The sequence below is a fragment of the Rhodamnia argentea genome, chromosome 3 (genome assembly GCF_020921035.1).
Source record: "Rhodamnia argentea isolate NSW1041297 chromosome 3, ASM2092103v1, whole genome shotgun sequence".
NCBI classification, from domain to species: Eukaryota; Viridiplantae; Streptophyta; class Magnoliopsida; order Myrtales; family Myrtaceae; genus Rhodamnia; species Rhodamnia argentea.
Genome location: NC_063152.1, coordinates 33682921 through 33696712, shown reverse-complemented (window position 1 = coordinate 33696712; position 13792 = coordinate 33682921). Strand labels below are relative to the sequence as shown.

General features: G+C 39.8%; 2 protein-coding genes across 2 annotated transcripts; both read right to left on the bottom strand.

The window, feature by feature from the left end:
* Positions 1 to 9433: 9433 nt before the first annotated feature.
* On the bottom strand, positions 9434 to 10005 carry LOC115747978 (E3 ubiquitin-protein ligase RHA1B-like). Its single transcript, XM_030684329.2, has one exon. It carries the CDS (start codon positions 9967 to 9969, stop codon positions 9475 to 9477), a length of 495 nt encoding a protein of 164 aa, XP_030540189.1. The 5' UTR covers positions 9970 to 10005; the 3' UTR covers positions 9434 to 9474.
* A 2589-nt stretch (positions 10006 to 12594) lies between these two features.
* Positions 12595 to 13203, bottom strand: LOC115747979 (histone H4). Its single transcript, XM_030684330.2, has one exon. The coding sequence runs from the start codon at positions 13129 to 13131 to the stop codon at positions 12820 to 12822; it is 312 nt and encodes a 103-aa protein (XP_030540190.2). The 5' UTR covers positions 13132 to 13203; the 3' UTR covers positions 12595 to 12819.
* Between the last annotated feature and the right edge of the window lie 589 nt (positions 13204 to 13792).

Genomic DNA, 13792 nt, shown 5'->3' with positions numbered 1-13792 from the left:
CCCCAACCAAAATCCCGAAAATGAAAAAACAAAAAACAAATCAGAAATCCTTTTTTCATTATTTAAGCATATCGATGTACATAAATATTGACTTAATTATTTGGCGTTTACCCATCTAATCTTCGTATAAACATTTTCACAAAAATTATCCGGACATTTCACATGCATTGTCTGTGACTCCGCCCCGTAAGGTGATTGGCGGTCCGCATGACTTTTATGCATGTACAATATCATAATCCAAAGGGTTTAAAATCGTACATAATTATCGAAACGAAAATCGGGAATGTATCACGCACACTCGATGAACGGGTGGATCGAATTTGGGTCGGATAGAAAATGGTCTAATCCAAATAGATTCGTTTTGACTCATTTTTCAACGCAAATCTAGTGATTCACGTTTTTTTTTTTTTTTGCTTGGTTAGTGATTCACGATTGACCCAATTCATTCCTAACTGGACATATATTCTTAAAATACTTTCATATTAGTTAAATTTACGAAATTATGCCCAAACCGATATGAGAGTACGGAGTGAGTGAGCGTAAGATCGAGTGAGAGTGAGAGAGAATAAAAAGAGAATGATAAAGATGGTCCGAGTCTATATAAGTTGTAAAATTATCTATGACTCATTCGCAACCCATATATAACTCATTTGACATACATATTATGTTTCAACACATTGATTGAATATTGTTAAGGATTAATATCACGACAAACCCAAACTAGGACCATGTGATAAATTGTAAACTTTTTTTGGCTATAATAAATCCTAAATTTGTACACATGTGACAAAACTTTTCACAAACTAATTTTTTGGCCAAAAAAATCAAACTGCTACACTTATGATAAATTTACTCAAAACTATTTTTTTTTATCACAAAAAACCCCATAAACTAGTTACATTTGTGATAAATTTACCCGTTGTTAGTTTTCGTTAAATTTTATCGTCAAATTGCTAAGATTGATGACATATGACAATCGACGAGTGTACCACTTTAGGATTTCTACTCTCTATTTGTCACAAGTGTATCAATTTAGGATTTTTCGTGGCATTGATCTAAGTTAGTGAAAACTAACGGATGATATATTTATCACAAGTATACAAGTTTTTGATCAAAAAATTAATTTATGATAAATTTATTATAAGTGTATCAGTTTAAGATTCCGATCAAAAAAAATAGTTTGGGCAAGTATACCAATTTGAAATTTTTCCTGGTATTAATTCTATAATTAATGAGTATAAATATTCGGCTCATCATACACAAATTATAATATGAGTTATGATCTATTTTGATTTGTCTAAGTTGTTCTCGATAGCTAGTAATAATCCACTAATCTAAATATCAGACAATAATCTAAGATACTCGATATTGTCTTATTGTCATGCGGATCGTATTCATGAAAGTATTATGCGATTTCCATGTATTTATGCTTTTGTCGGTGACGCTTGTCGAATTTGTGGAGGATATATATATGTTTGGCTTTTGTTCGGGTCGGGTTGTAAGTAGCCCGACGCCGATGGTTTTCTTCTTCTTCTTCTTCTTTTATTTTTGTGCCTTTTTCCCCAATTTAAAATGGAATTTCAGTTTTCCTGACACTGCTCGGTTAATTTTATTTTTGGATATTCACGAGCAATTTGTCAGTGAACCGTTGACCGATTTGACTGGTAGGAGCTACATGCCAACCGGTTGGAATTGAAGATGTCAATAGCAAATTAGCCGTCCACCTGGACAACATGACACAATTAAAAACGACAAAGGAGGAGCAAAACGACAAACACTTATGGGGACGTGATGGATAAAAAAAATTCTCTTATTTTTGTAATTATTCATCATTGCTGGGTTGAGTTGGTGAACGAACGTGGTTCGAGCAGTGCGACTTGACTTTAGTCTTGGTGATTCCATGAACTATACGTCGTTTTTGGACCGTCGTTTAATGATAAATAACCGTGATCCAAGCGGACGTGTAACTGAAATAAGGTGAAACTCAGCGTGTATACAGTTCATTGACGCTAAAAATTATGCAGTACCGACACTCTTCAAGAGACACGACACACTCTCCGACATGCAATCGACATGCGATTAGCAATCCGGACATGCCAGCGACATGCGAGTTCGGCATCTAGATACTCGCCGGATCAATTTTAAGCATTGTCAATAAGTTAACGGTCAAAATGTAAATTTATCAAAAATATATATATTTTAGTCATATACTCAGATAATCCAAAAAAACCTAGTCGTGAATTTCTGATAGAAAAAAGAAGAGAAAAAGAAACGCACGACTAATATCTTATATATGCATGATAATATACATTTAATATATAATATGTCAAAATTTCCTATTTTTTTGAAAATGACATGTCGTGTCGCGTGTCATATCAATGTTATATAAATTGAAAAGGCAAAGTTAGATAAGATTTTTTTGTTAATAATTAAACGTTATGCTTCTATAAAAGTTATACTAGTATATAACAAAAAAAAAAATAGCTTTTAAAAATCACGCGTCGTCATGAATAGAATGGATGCCTTGACGTCCCGGTCAAGGCATCCCGATCCGGAGAAGTATCAGGTCCGATCTCTTTTCTCAATGCTCCAATAACTCAAGCCATTCTCGAGAGAGAGAGAGAGAGAGAGAGCCTAAGTTCGTCGCGAATGAACCTATGCAATGACCCTCGCGGCCGTCGGGTGCGTGGGAAATAAGACGGTAGTTTTGCACGCGATCCATGGCGGATCGGGTTAATCACCCGTATTTAGAGGTTAAGCGGTGTAATTATACAATGGCACGTGATCTAATGGCACGTGCTCACGTGCAATCCTGAAGTCGACGCCAGATGGGCCCCCAACAACCCATTTATCGCTTTCGTTGGCCTTGAGTACCTTGCACTTTTTTATCTTGTCCGGTTGTCTCTTGCTTCAAGCAGAATCGAGCTGCGAGCCCACAAGCATAGGAATGCTTCTTGATTGGGACCAATCAGGGTCTTCGGCATCTCGTACGTTGCCACGTCGTCTGTCCACGAGATTTATTCGCCCTTTATCTTTATTCAGGGTCCGTTTGTTTGAAGGAAACTGTTTTCAAGAAATTATTTTCTGACTTTTTCGATGTTTGGATGACGGAAAACTTATCGATCTATAGAAAAACGTTTTCCATGGACGGGAAAGAATGAGCTTAGATTGGAGAAAAACGACTTTCACTTTCCTTAAAACACCAAAGGGATGAAAACCAACCATTTTCCTTGAAAATGACTTCCGGAGGAAATATTTTGCTTTACCATGAAATCTACGGGCGAAACAGACGCACTCTCTCCCTCTGCCTATAAGTTTAAGTTTCTTGATCGGATTTTTTTTTGACATCGTACCCGAAGAGTCTTGTCATCTTTGAATTTTGGACTGGCGCACGAAAACAACAAATAGGAAATTTAAATCCGAAGGGAATTAATTTGTTGTGCTATGCTCTGTGTATAAGTCGGGATGTACGAATCGCATGTTGAGATTTGAATATACCATCATAAACACTACTTATCGGAAAAATTATTGGATATAAAAAGACTCATGATGTGCATGAAACATGTTTGATTTGCCCTGTCTGTGAATTCTTCCGAATCTCTTGTTCATGACCCATCAAGCACGTCGTACGTTATTCTGGAAATAACTTTCTATCTCCATAATTTAAAATCATAGGAATGAAAATTATCTTTTGGGTGAACCTTAGCATACGTCGAGGATGATAATCTTGTTGACGCTACGGATCAAATAGTGAATATTAGTTCACCCAACATCCTCATTAATTAATCACTAATCGCTATCAATCGTGATTCTAGTAGCCCTATCTCTAAGATTACTATAATCTTCTTTTGATCGTTACCGAACATTTATACTTTGCCGTTAATCTTCAATTTTCTATTGAAGGATCTATAGCGACCACGGCAGATTTTTTTTTTTTTTTTGTGTCAAAAAAGCCGTAATTCATTAGCTAACTCAAGGAATTTAAGTACAAAAGCCTTGATTTAGAAACAAGTAAGGCACATAGGGCTTTAGAAGAGCTAGGAAGCCAATTATGAGGTGGGGATTTATTCCTTTAGGCTTTAGCAATCCAATCTACTACCTTATTGGACTCTCTGCTGCAGAGAGCCAACCTCAAATTCGGAAAGCCCATAACTAGGACCTTGGCCTAAGTGATAAGGACATCCGCTTCCCACGTCTTTACAAGACCTTAAGTTGTCCGATTCAACCATAAGACTTTCACTCGTGCGTGCTCAAAAATCTTAGGGATTCGACCAACGACAGAATTGAAAGTTCGAAATTTTCCTCTTATCTTTGGAGGAAAAACCGATGTCCGAAATCACATGAAGATCGGCACGGTCGAATTTCGCCCATTAATCGTGTATTGTTTTTGACATGATAAACAGATTGTGAGGATGGTTTTGGGATCAAAATTGAGGTCAAGTTGTTCGATTCAAGCTGTCACCATCAGGTCTAATTCTAAGGCTGCTGTATACAAACGTTAGTGCTAGAGATCTGGAGATTCATTAATTCAAAGTGGAGTAAACTCTTCTGGTGCAAGGAATTGGGTAGACTCTAGCGGAAGCAAAAAAACAGATGGTGGTGTAAGCATGTATATATATGGCATGGAACGGTTTGGATTGGAGGGACAGGGCCTGACAGGGAGAAAATAGCACCCTCAACGTATACATGCAAGCTAGGGTTCATTAATAGTCCAGCATGAATAGTTGCCTGAGTTTTGAGCCTAAACGATCTAGTCAAGTCGCCCACCACCTGTTCAACGAAATGTCTGAATAGGGTTCGCCTGCTGCTCCCATTAACTAAGAATACCTTGCGAATTTTTGGTTGTGTTACCTGCTATAAGGTTTTTCCTTTCGGTATCTTGGAGAGAAGTGATTTTGTTAAATAAACTAAAAAAAAAATGGCTGGCGATTTTGTTACGAAGCTTGTTGCTTTTACATTTATTGTTATTCTAAAACCATTGCTTGCTTTAACGCGTCTTACCTCAAATTTATTTTTTTTGCTTCGGTTTCTGAAAGGGAGTAGCGTGGAGGTCATCGTCGTGATGCTGGGTTAGAAGCGCATATTCACAAGGTCCAAATATTGTTTTACATATATTGTTTTAACGAAACCCATTTTTGATCTATCATGAACGAAGTAATGCATTGACGTACAAAAACTCCTACACTTACTTACATTTTTTTCATTTTCGCTAAATTGGCACCAGCAACGGAACTTCAAGCGGGAAGAATTCACTTCCAGTCTATTCGAGCCGCGGCCAAGCAGAATAGGGAGTGGCATGCGGCGTTCGGTGGTGGTGGTCTGATGCGTAACACCGTCCGTCCATTGTTCTCGGTCTCAATCTCGCTCAGTTTTCTCTTGGCAGAGACGACGGTAAGGTAAAGAAGCCGAAATTGAAGAGAGAGAGAGAGAGAGAGAGAGAGTTAAATGATGGCATTTATTATTTGCTTGTGTATGGGCTTTTGGCGAAAAAGAGCAGAGGAGGGAGTAAAAGGCAGCTCCGATTTTAATTTTAATTTTCGGCCCGTCCACATCAAAGCCACGTGTTAATGGATCCACATGGACTCATATATGCCAGTGCCACATGGGCTGATGACGTGGTAGTTTGAAACCACTCGACAGTTTCTCCTCGACAAGAGTTGCAATTAACTGATGGATCATTTGTTGTATTTCATTAAATCCATTTTGAGAAATCAAAATTCATTATTTGAATTTTTCGCGTCCTAAGATTGGTTAACTTAATTAGTTTTTTTTTTTTTTTGGTTCAAACTGCGGTACTCCTTTCATTCAACGAGAAACCGAATTACATGAACTAGCATTCTGAAAATCGTAACAAAATAAATTCCAAAGGGGTTGGGGGGTTTAACCAACCAGTTAGTTGGGAGCAAGTTTTTTCGATGGGCCTTCGCAACCCAATCGGCAGCACCATTTTCCGTACGTGGGACATAAGTTACCTTCATTGCATCCGTGCCCAACTGGGTCATGATGGTTTTACAATTCATAAACAGGCCTCTAAAAGCCCAAGGACTATTCTCCGGTTCTTGTAGAAGATAAGGGATAGATTGGTTGTCAGTCAGAATATCTATTTTTAACTTAATTAGTTGACAAGACTCGTTAGTCACGATTCGATCGATTAGGGTAACACCTCCTTTTTTTTATATAAAAAACAAAAAGAAGATAGCTTTCGAAGAGTTTTATCTTGTTCGAGCCATCTTATCTTGGCAATCACTCTTGGCCCCATTGGATTGGTTATGGGCATGGTTCGTGTACGAACCGCATCTCCTATTGAAGGGGTTCTGCTCCGATGCTAATTGTAATGATTTATAACATGTTCCATGTGAGTCAACTTCCCAAAAAGAGTGTTAAGAGTAACAACAAGATAAGGTGATGTCCATTGAGTGGGGCGGGGGGCATAGATGTTAACTTATGAATCACTCAACGAGGCCGCTCTCAACCGACTCGAGCCTCGAGATGTCGGGCATGTAGTTAATGTTATACTTTTGGCCAATATGAACAGCTTAAATTTAGATGCGAATTATTCTGAAATTTAATATCTTATTGTTAAAAATCAATTTTCAATATGTCTGGCATACCATCACCGTGTGTTTTGCATAAAGGAACCATTGATTGAGAGATCGTGTAGTTAGAAATAACCGACATTATTATCAGGCTAACAGCTTTGCCCATGTTACGAGGATACAGCCGAATCGCTGTCCAAGGCAACTTTTGAATTCCACAAAAGCCTCCCGATCGATCGATATAGAAATCGACGACTTTGCCGACCAACCGAGATGATATGGGTTCCGACCAAAAAAAAAAAAAAAAGATGATATGGGTCTTGTGAAAATCCGGTGCACGTGCAATTTGAACTGAGATGATCCTACCAACGGTTGACGTAGAATGATAATACTATAGAAACGACAGGATCGGCCGAGGCGAGTCATCAAATAAGGACTGGCCAACTATTGTGGCCTTTCATCAGATTATTTATGTTGCGCATCCTCTTTGGAAACTCCAATTTAGTTCTTCACAACAGGGATGTGCGATTAGCCTCATTATTTATTTTTCTAAAAAAATATTTTTCAAACCATTCATCTTTCGCGAAACCAGCCCAAAAAACAAACCGAGCTTAAGAATGCGTTTGTTTCTCGAAAAATTCAAGATTTGGAGAACCTTTTTTCGAAAAATTGTCGCTTGTATCACTTACAAAAATGAACTAATGCGAAATATTTTCATCAACCCACAAAAATAGTTAGGTATAGAAAAAAGCATTTTTTGTTGACTAATCTTTAAAAGAGATACAACCAATCATTTTTCGGAAAACGCTTTCCAAATCTTGATTTTTTCGTGAAGCAAACACATCCTAAGTTCCTTTCAAAAGAATGCACTAGCCCCGCTATATGATAATGCTTGCGGACCTGTTTGACACTAAAAATAATTTGCCCATCGACACATATGCTTGAGGCACAAGGCGAAGAAGATACTGAAGTGAAATATTAGGACATGAGAAGAGCATGTGCACGGCACGTGAAGACTCGGTCATGTGATCCGTGAAGAGTGAAGAATGTCGGCACGATCGGTGAGGCTGAAATCGAACGGAATCAAATCGCTTCAGGTCCTTGGAGAACTGTCGACGGTTACATGATCCATTGCGTGAGCCAGAGAAAACGGCCCAAGGACGTGGTCGAACAGCTCGTGAAGGGTAGCAGATGTAGAAGCAATCAATAAGGATGCTTCAGAAGCTGCAACCGTCAAGGAGCAATCACTTAGTCAACTATTACAAATACCACCAAACATTTATCGAAAAAATCCTTCGAACAAACCAAACAAATTTATTTTTATCTTTACATTTTGTGCTGCGTTTTAAATTTCTTAGCTGTAAATTTCATGTCCCCGTCATCGAGTCGAACTTCGATATTTATCTTTATCCCAAACGTTTTTTTCGTGGAGTCAAACTCCGGTCTTCGGTCGAAGCGTGTCCAGGCTTTGTCGTGGAGTCAAACTCGATTTGGTTTACATTGCTACAATTTTATTGAAGGTCCTACCTCTTGATTTCTTGATTTTCTGGATCGCTCCTGTCGGGAAGCACCACAGGACTCTTTTTCTACGTTTAAAAGCCAAACAACTATTTTCTATAAAAGATGCTTTTCTTTATGAGAGAAATTTCGGCGAAACAGGTCCGAAATTTCCATGAGTTGGATAAAAGAATGAAGCTCAAATCAGTAGTTACCACGAAAGTGACTCGCATTTCGTTTGGCGTTATGCTGTACTTTCTACTGCTTTATCATTATCTGTTCTTGACATTAACTTTTTGGAGCTGCCAGCTCCAAAGGTACATAAACGCATTCTCCCTCGTGCTTCGGATGATCAAATCTTACCATTAGTTATGTTATTATTATTTTGTTCTTTTTCAATGTTCATTGAGAGTCCTAAAACTTATCATGAAAATATAATTTAATCCTAAAACTTGCACGGTGCAATCAAATTCTAAAACTTGTCAAATTGATGCAATCAAGTCCTTTCATTAACTACATCCAATTTGGCTAACTAAATGCTGACCTGACCTTTTTTTAATATTTTTGCTTTCCTATGAGGCTAAAACGACGTCGTTTTGATCCAAATCTATTTTTTGATATGTTTTATTAAAATTTATTTTTTTTAATTTAAAAAAAAAAAAAAAAAAAAAAAAAAGGGGTAGCGACAGTGTGACGATGGTGAGGGCTACCCTTGCCTCCACTCACCACCGCCAAGAACGGTCGGCGGTGGTGGGATACTGGTCGTTGGGGATCACCGAGCCCTAGCAAAGGGCCGGCAACCCTCGCCGCCTCTAAGGGTGGGCCGTGACCCCCGGCGACGATTTTCCCACCACTACAAACCCTTCCCAGCGACGAGGGCTGCCCCTTGCTGCCTGATCCTTGCTACCGCTTCTTCTTCTTTTTTACATTATTTTAACTACGTCATTGCTATGTAGATGAGAGAAAATATGAAAGAAAAATCACGTCGCCTTCTCCTGTTAGCTAAGCTGGACAAAGTTAATAGAAGGATTCGATTGTACCCATTTAATAAGGTTTAGGACTTGATTATACTTTTTGCAAGTTTTAGAACTCAATTGTACTTTCACGATAACTTCAAGAGCCCGAAATTGGGGGTCGAGTTGTTCACCTCAAGCTCGCTCAATGGTCCTACTCTAAGGCTGCGCCTCCCTAAAGGGAGTGATAGATCTATAGAGGTTCATTAATTCGAAGTGTATTCACCTTCTTGAGACTAATTCAAAATCGTCGTTTTCATTCTTTCTTTCTTTCTTTTTTTTGGTTATTATTCTTTTTTCTTGGTTTCTTAGGGTAAGCTGAAAATTAGTCAAATGGCTAAGATAGGTGACTCCAGATTTCGTGGAACCACGTATAACAGAGAAAAATACAGGAAAAAAGAAAGGAAGAGGCCTCAAATTCCATTTCATCATCTTCTTCTCCTTCCGCTGAGAAAACAAGAACGTTTGGAAGGGAAAAGCAGAGACCGGCAGAGGGGACAGGTCACTTGATTGTGGTCCACCCAGCGATCCAAGCACTCTCTGTGGAACGCGTGGGAGCAGTTGCTCAGCTCTCTGACCTCGTCCCTCTCCTCGATGCCGCTCAGGCACACCGCGCACCCTCCTCCATTGTTGCCCTCTCCTTCGTCAGCTCCGTGCCCGCGTCTTTCCAGGAACCTCGCGTACTCGACGACCGGGACTTGGCTCTTGACCATGGCCGTCAGGGTGTGGACTGGGACTAGGACGGGCGACGCCGACGAGCCGTCCGTGATGAGTATGGTCTTGGGGATTTCTTCTACTTCTTCTTCTTCTTCCTCTTCCTCCTCTCGATCATGCGGTTTGAGGAGACCCAGATGAGCGAGAGCTGTGATGAGCACGAGCTTGAGTTGGCACAGGACATCCATGGCGGCACCACGAAACTCCATAACAATGAGAGAGAGAGAGAGAGAGAGACTAGTGTGAAAGAATGCAAAAGAGCTGCTAACGCACCCTAATCCTTAAAAGGGGTGGTTCGGCTTCTAGAAGCTTTTGAAAAAGAAAAATAGCAGTTTATATGTTTTTTTTTAACTGATACTTTCGGTAAAATAATTTAAAGATTTAATATCATACAAAAATGTTAAACTAGTACACCTATGTCACTTTTGACCAAATCAAATTTCGGATGACAAAAATTTTAAATTAGTATACTCGTGCCAAGTTCATCACAAACTAAATTTTTGTATCACAAAAAATCACAAATCGGTATACCCCGTGCCACATTTGCTCCAAACTAATCTTCATGTCATAAAAAAAAAAAAATTAGTGTGGAGTAAATGCAGCATGGGTATACTAGCTTAGAATTTTTTATGACGTGTTGGGTAAATGTGGCATGAATATAGTTTAGATTTTTACAGTATTGACCGAAGAATCTGTAATGACTTTTATACAGTGCATCTAAATGCTTTGTTCTGCAAAGCTGCCTTATTATATATCTTTAGAAATTTAAACTTATCATTTAAATAAAATGCGTAATTCTGTCATTTTAAAAGTGATTTGAAAAGTATTATTTTCTCTTTTAGATAACAAGACCCGTTAGATAGCTGAATTTTCACATCTCTGTCTAAAAAAATTAGACATATCGATATTAATTTATGAAATCCTTAATTTAACGACCCGGTCCGTTTCACATGAGCTAAGCCCAAAAACAGTACTCGGAAAAACTATACAAATTGATCACCTAATCGGAAAAAAAAAACTGCAATAAATGATCACTATTTAGGGATTGGTGTTGATTTGTGAATCATTCGAAATGATTTCTCCCAACCAACGGATCGCAATTGTGGTAAACAATATAACACCACTTTGGCGCATATGAACGGCTTAATTTAGGTCTTAACGATTCTGTGATTTACTATCTTAATTCTAAAAATCAATTATCATATGCAATCCATTGTCTTCTTCGCTGTAAAGTAACCCCATCTTACCCTTACAGTTCGGCCACTGCCCCACTTGACTATAAGACGAAGCAGGCCTGCTGGACAAATTTGTACGGGGAAGTGTCGGCGACGTCACATGATTTTGTGGGGCTCCGCCTAATTATTCTTTGCTCCTCTCTTCTCAATTTTGATGGCAGTTGATTGATGTGTCGATTTGCGCTCGTCCGTACAGCATAGAGCAGCGTGCGATTGGCGAAGCGGACGAAATCAGGTTAGCTGGGGCGTTGAAACGATGCACGAGGAGCTAAATCCCGGAATTGGTTTTTCGGTTATAGAAGCTTTAAGATTCAATCGTGGAGTCCCATTTGAAAGATGCAAAGGGAATTGATACGTAAAACTTGACTAAACATGTATTCTTAAAAAGTTACCTAAATGCATACATATCAAGATCTCGAGATCGCTTACAAAAGATAAAAAAAAAATTTACAGCATTTCTTGCAAGGACTTGCAAAGCTATCGTACTTGTAAATGTCGTGTCCGTTTTGGCAGAAGGCCAAACCATAAACCCGAAACGATTTGACCTCACCTAAACGCTTGTTGTAAATTCAGTCTTTGCAAACAATATTGAAGAAAGAAACCAAGCATTGCTTCATAATCGCCAATGTGGGGGAACGTTGATCTTTGATGCTCGGTTTGTCCTTGGAGAGAGAGAGAGACTACTTTGTCCTTCTTCAGAAGTAGCATCTCCCAAACAGATCGTGGCAAGTGGCAAGTGGCAAGTGGCGCGTGGGGGTTTCCAGAAGGAAACTTTCATTGGATTTCGCACTTCGCTTCCCCATGTTACGAGGTTGCAACCAAATAGCTGTCCGAGGCAACTTTCCAGTTCCACAAAAGCCACCTGGTCGAAGGATCAATCAATATAGAAATCGACAATTTTCCCGAGCGCAAGAGGAAATCCAGTGCACATGTAATTTGCACTGGGATGATTCTGCCAATCGCATTGCAAGAGTTCGGTCGATGGAGCAAATGAAGATTGACTGAGATCACGTAAGATGAAGAGTCCAAAAAAAGATTAATTCATATCTTGTTTCCAAGGAATCGAGATCCGAATAGAATCAGCATTCCTCTCTTTTTCTGGATGAAGTCTCCTATTTTTTTTTTAATCTTCATATGCACCACCTGCTGTCGCGGAAGATTAAAGAGTGTCTAGAAACATACGCTCCTGGCTGAAATGGGACTTGCCATGGTAGCAAAGCACCGGCCAATGACCTCGTACGTACCGAAGAACACGGCGTAGACAACCGACCAATTGTTTGGTATTTGGGCCCATTTTCGAGCACCGGCCGTACGCATGATTGTGGAGAGAAGCAAACTTGGTCGTGGGTGCCATTGGGCCTGGCAAAGCAGGCCTACTCGAAAAGCTCGTCCACATTATCACAAGCATGAAGCTTGTCGAACCCAGCACGAGGAACAAAAACCTTGGTAACGATTAGTGTGAATGAATATCTCGTCGGCTAAGCATTTCATCGAACAGTTGACATACGCAATGCAGCCCACCCCCAGTAGCACAATCTTGGATCGAGCAAAGGAAACAGAAGGACAATTCATGGAAATCAAATGGGGAACAAACCACAGTAACTACATATCAACAGCAGTAATAACATTGAGAAAGCACGTTGACACCGTCATTGTACCCAAAGAAAAGTAACTGCGATTCCTAAAACACTGCATCTGATTTTAACATAACACTAGCAACAACCCAGCTAACAAATCAATCCGCCGTAACTTCACTAGACCTTCAACACATCACAGAAACCTACCCCACCCTTGTCACTATCGAACCCCGAGAAGACCCCACCCTCAGCCTCCGAACCCGTACAGAGTCCGGCCCTGCCTCTTGAGCGCGTACACCACGTCCATGGCCGTCACCGTCTTCCTCCGGGCGTGCTCGGTGTAGGTCACGGCGTCGCGGATCACGTTCTCCAGGAAGATCTTGAGGACTCCCCGGGTCTCCTCGTAGATCAGACCGCTGATGCGCTTGACGCCTCCCCTGCGAGCAAGCCTCCTGATGGCGGGCTTGGTGATCCCCTGGATGTTGTCCCTCAGCACCTTCCTGTGCCTCTTCGCCCCTCCCTTCCCCAGACCCTTCCCTCCCTTTCCTCTTCCTGACATTTTCTCGGGAAAATTGCTTGAGCTTCTCTCTCTCTCTCTCTCTCTCTCTCTTGGCAATGAATGACCTTGGCGATGGTGATGGAGAGAGAGAGAGATATATATAGTGGACGAGATTTGAATGTTTTCAATTTTGGCGCCTACTTTTTTGGAGGTCTTCCATTGCGCGAAGAGCCAGGAGGGAAAATTGGACCGTCGGATGCTTTTGGTATCAACGGCGGGGAAAGTCGATCCGTGTGCTCGAGACAGAGCTCATCTTGGCCGTTCATTGATGCTACCCGACGGTTCCCGATGGATGAGTCGTGATCTAACGATGCCGTCAAAGTTGTGACTGGCACGAGCCATTAACAGACAAAAAAGAACGAAGTGTGAACGTCAAGTTCTATAATGAATTAAGTAATGAACCACCTAAATTTATGAACAAAAAAAAAAATGAAATACGTCTTAAACATACATTAAATTTTTTCTAATGATAAAGCAAATGTCGATAACAATCAATAATTTAAGTTCCTGACATTGAATAATTGTCCTCGATTTTTATTTTTATTTTTATTTTTATTTTAGAAGAAAATTTTTCATTTTATATGAAAAAATGAGTAAATTACTTCAACATAAAGATGCAAATCCCACATACTCGAAATTTCGCCTCTTGCATTATTGTATT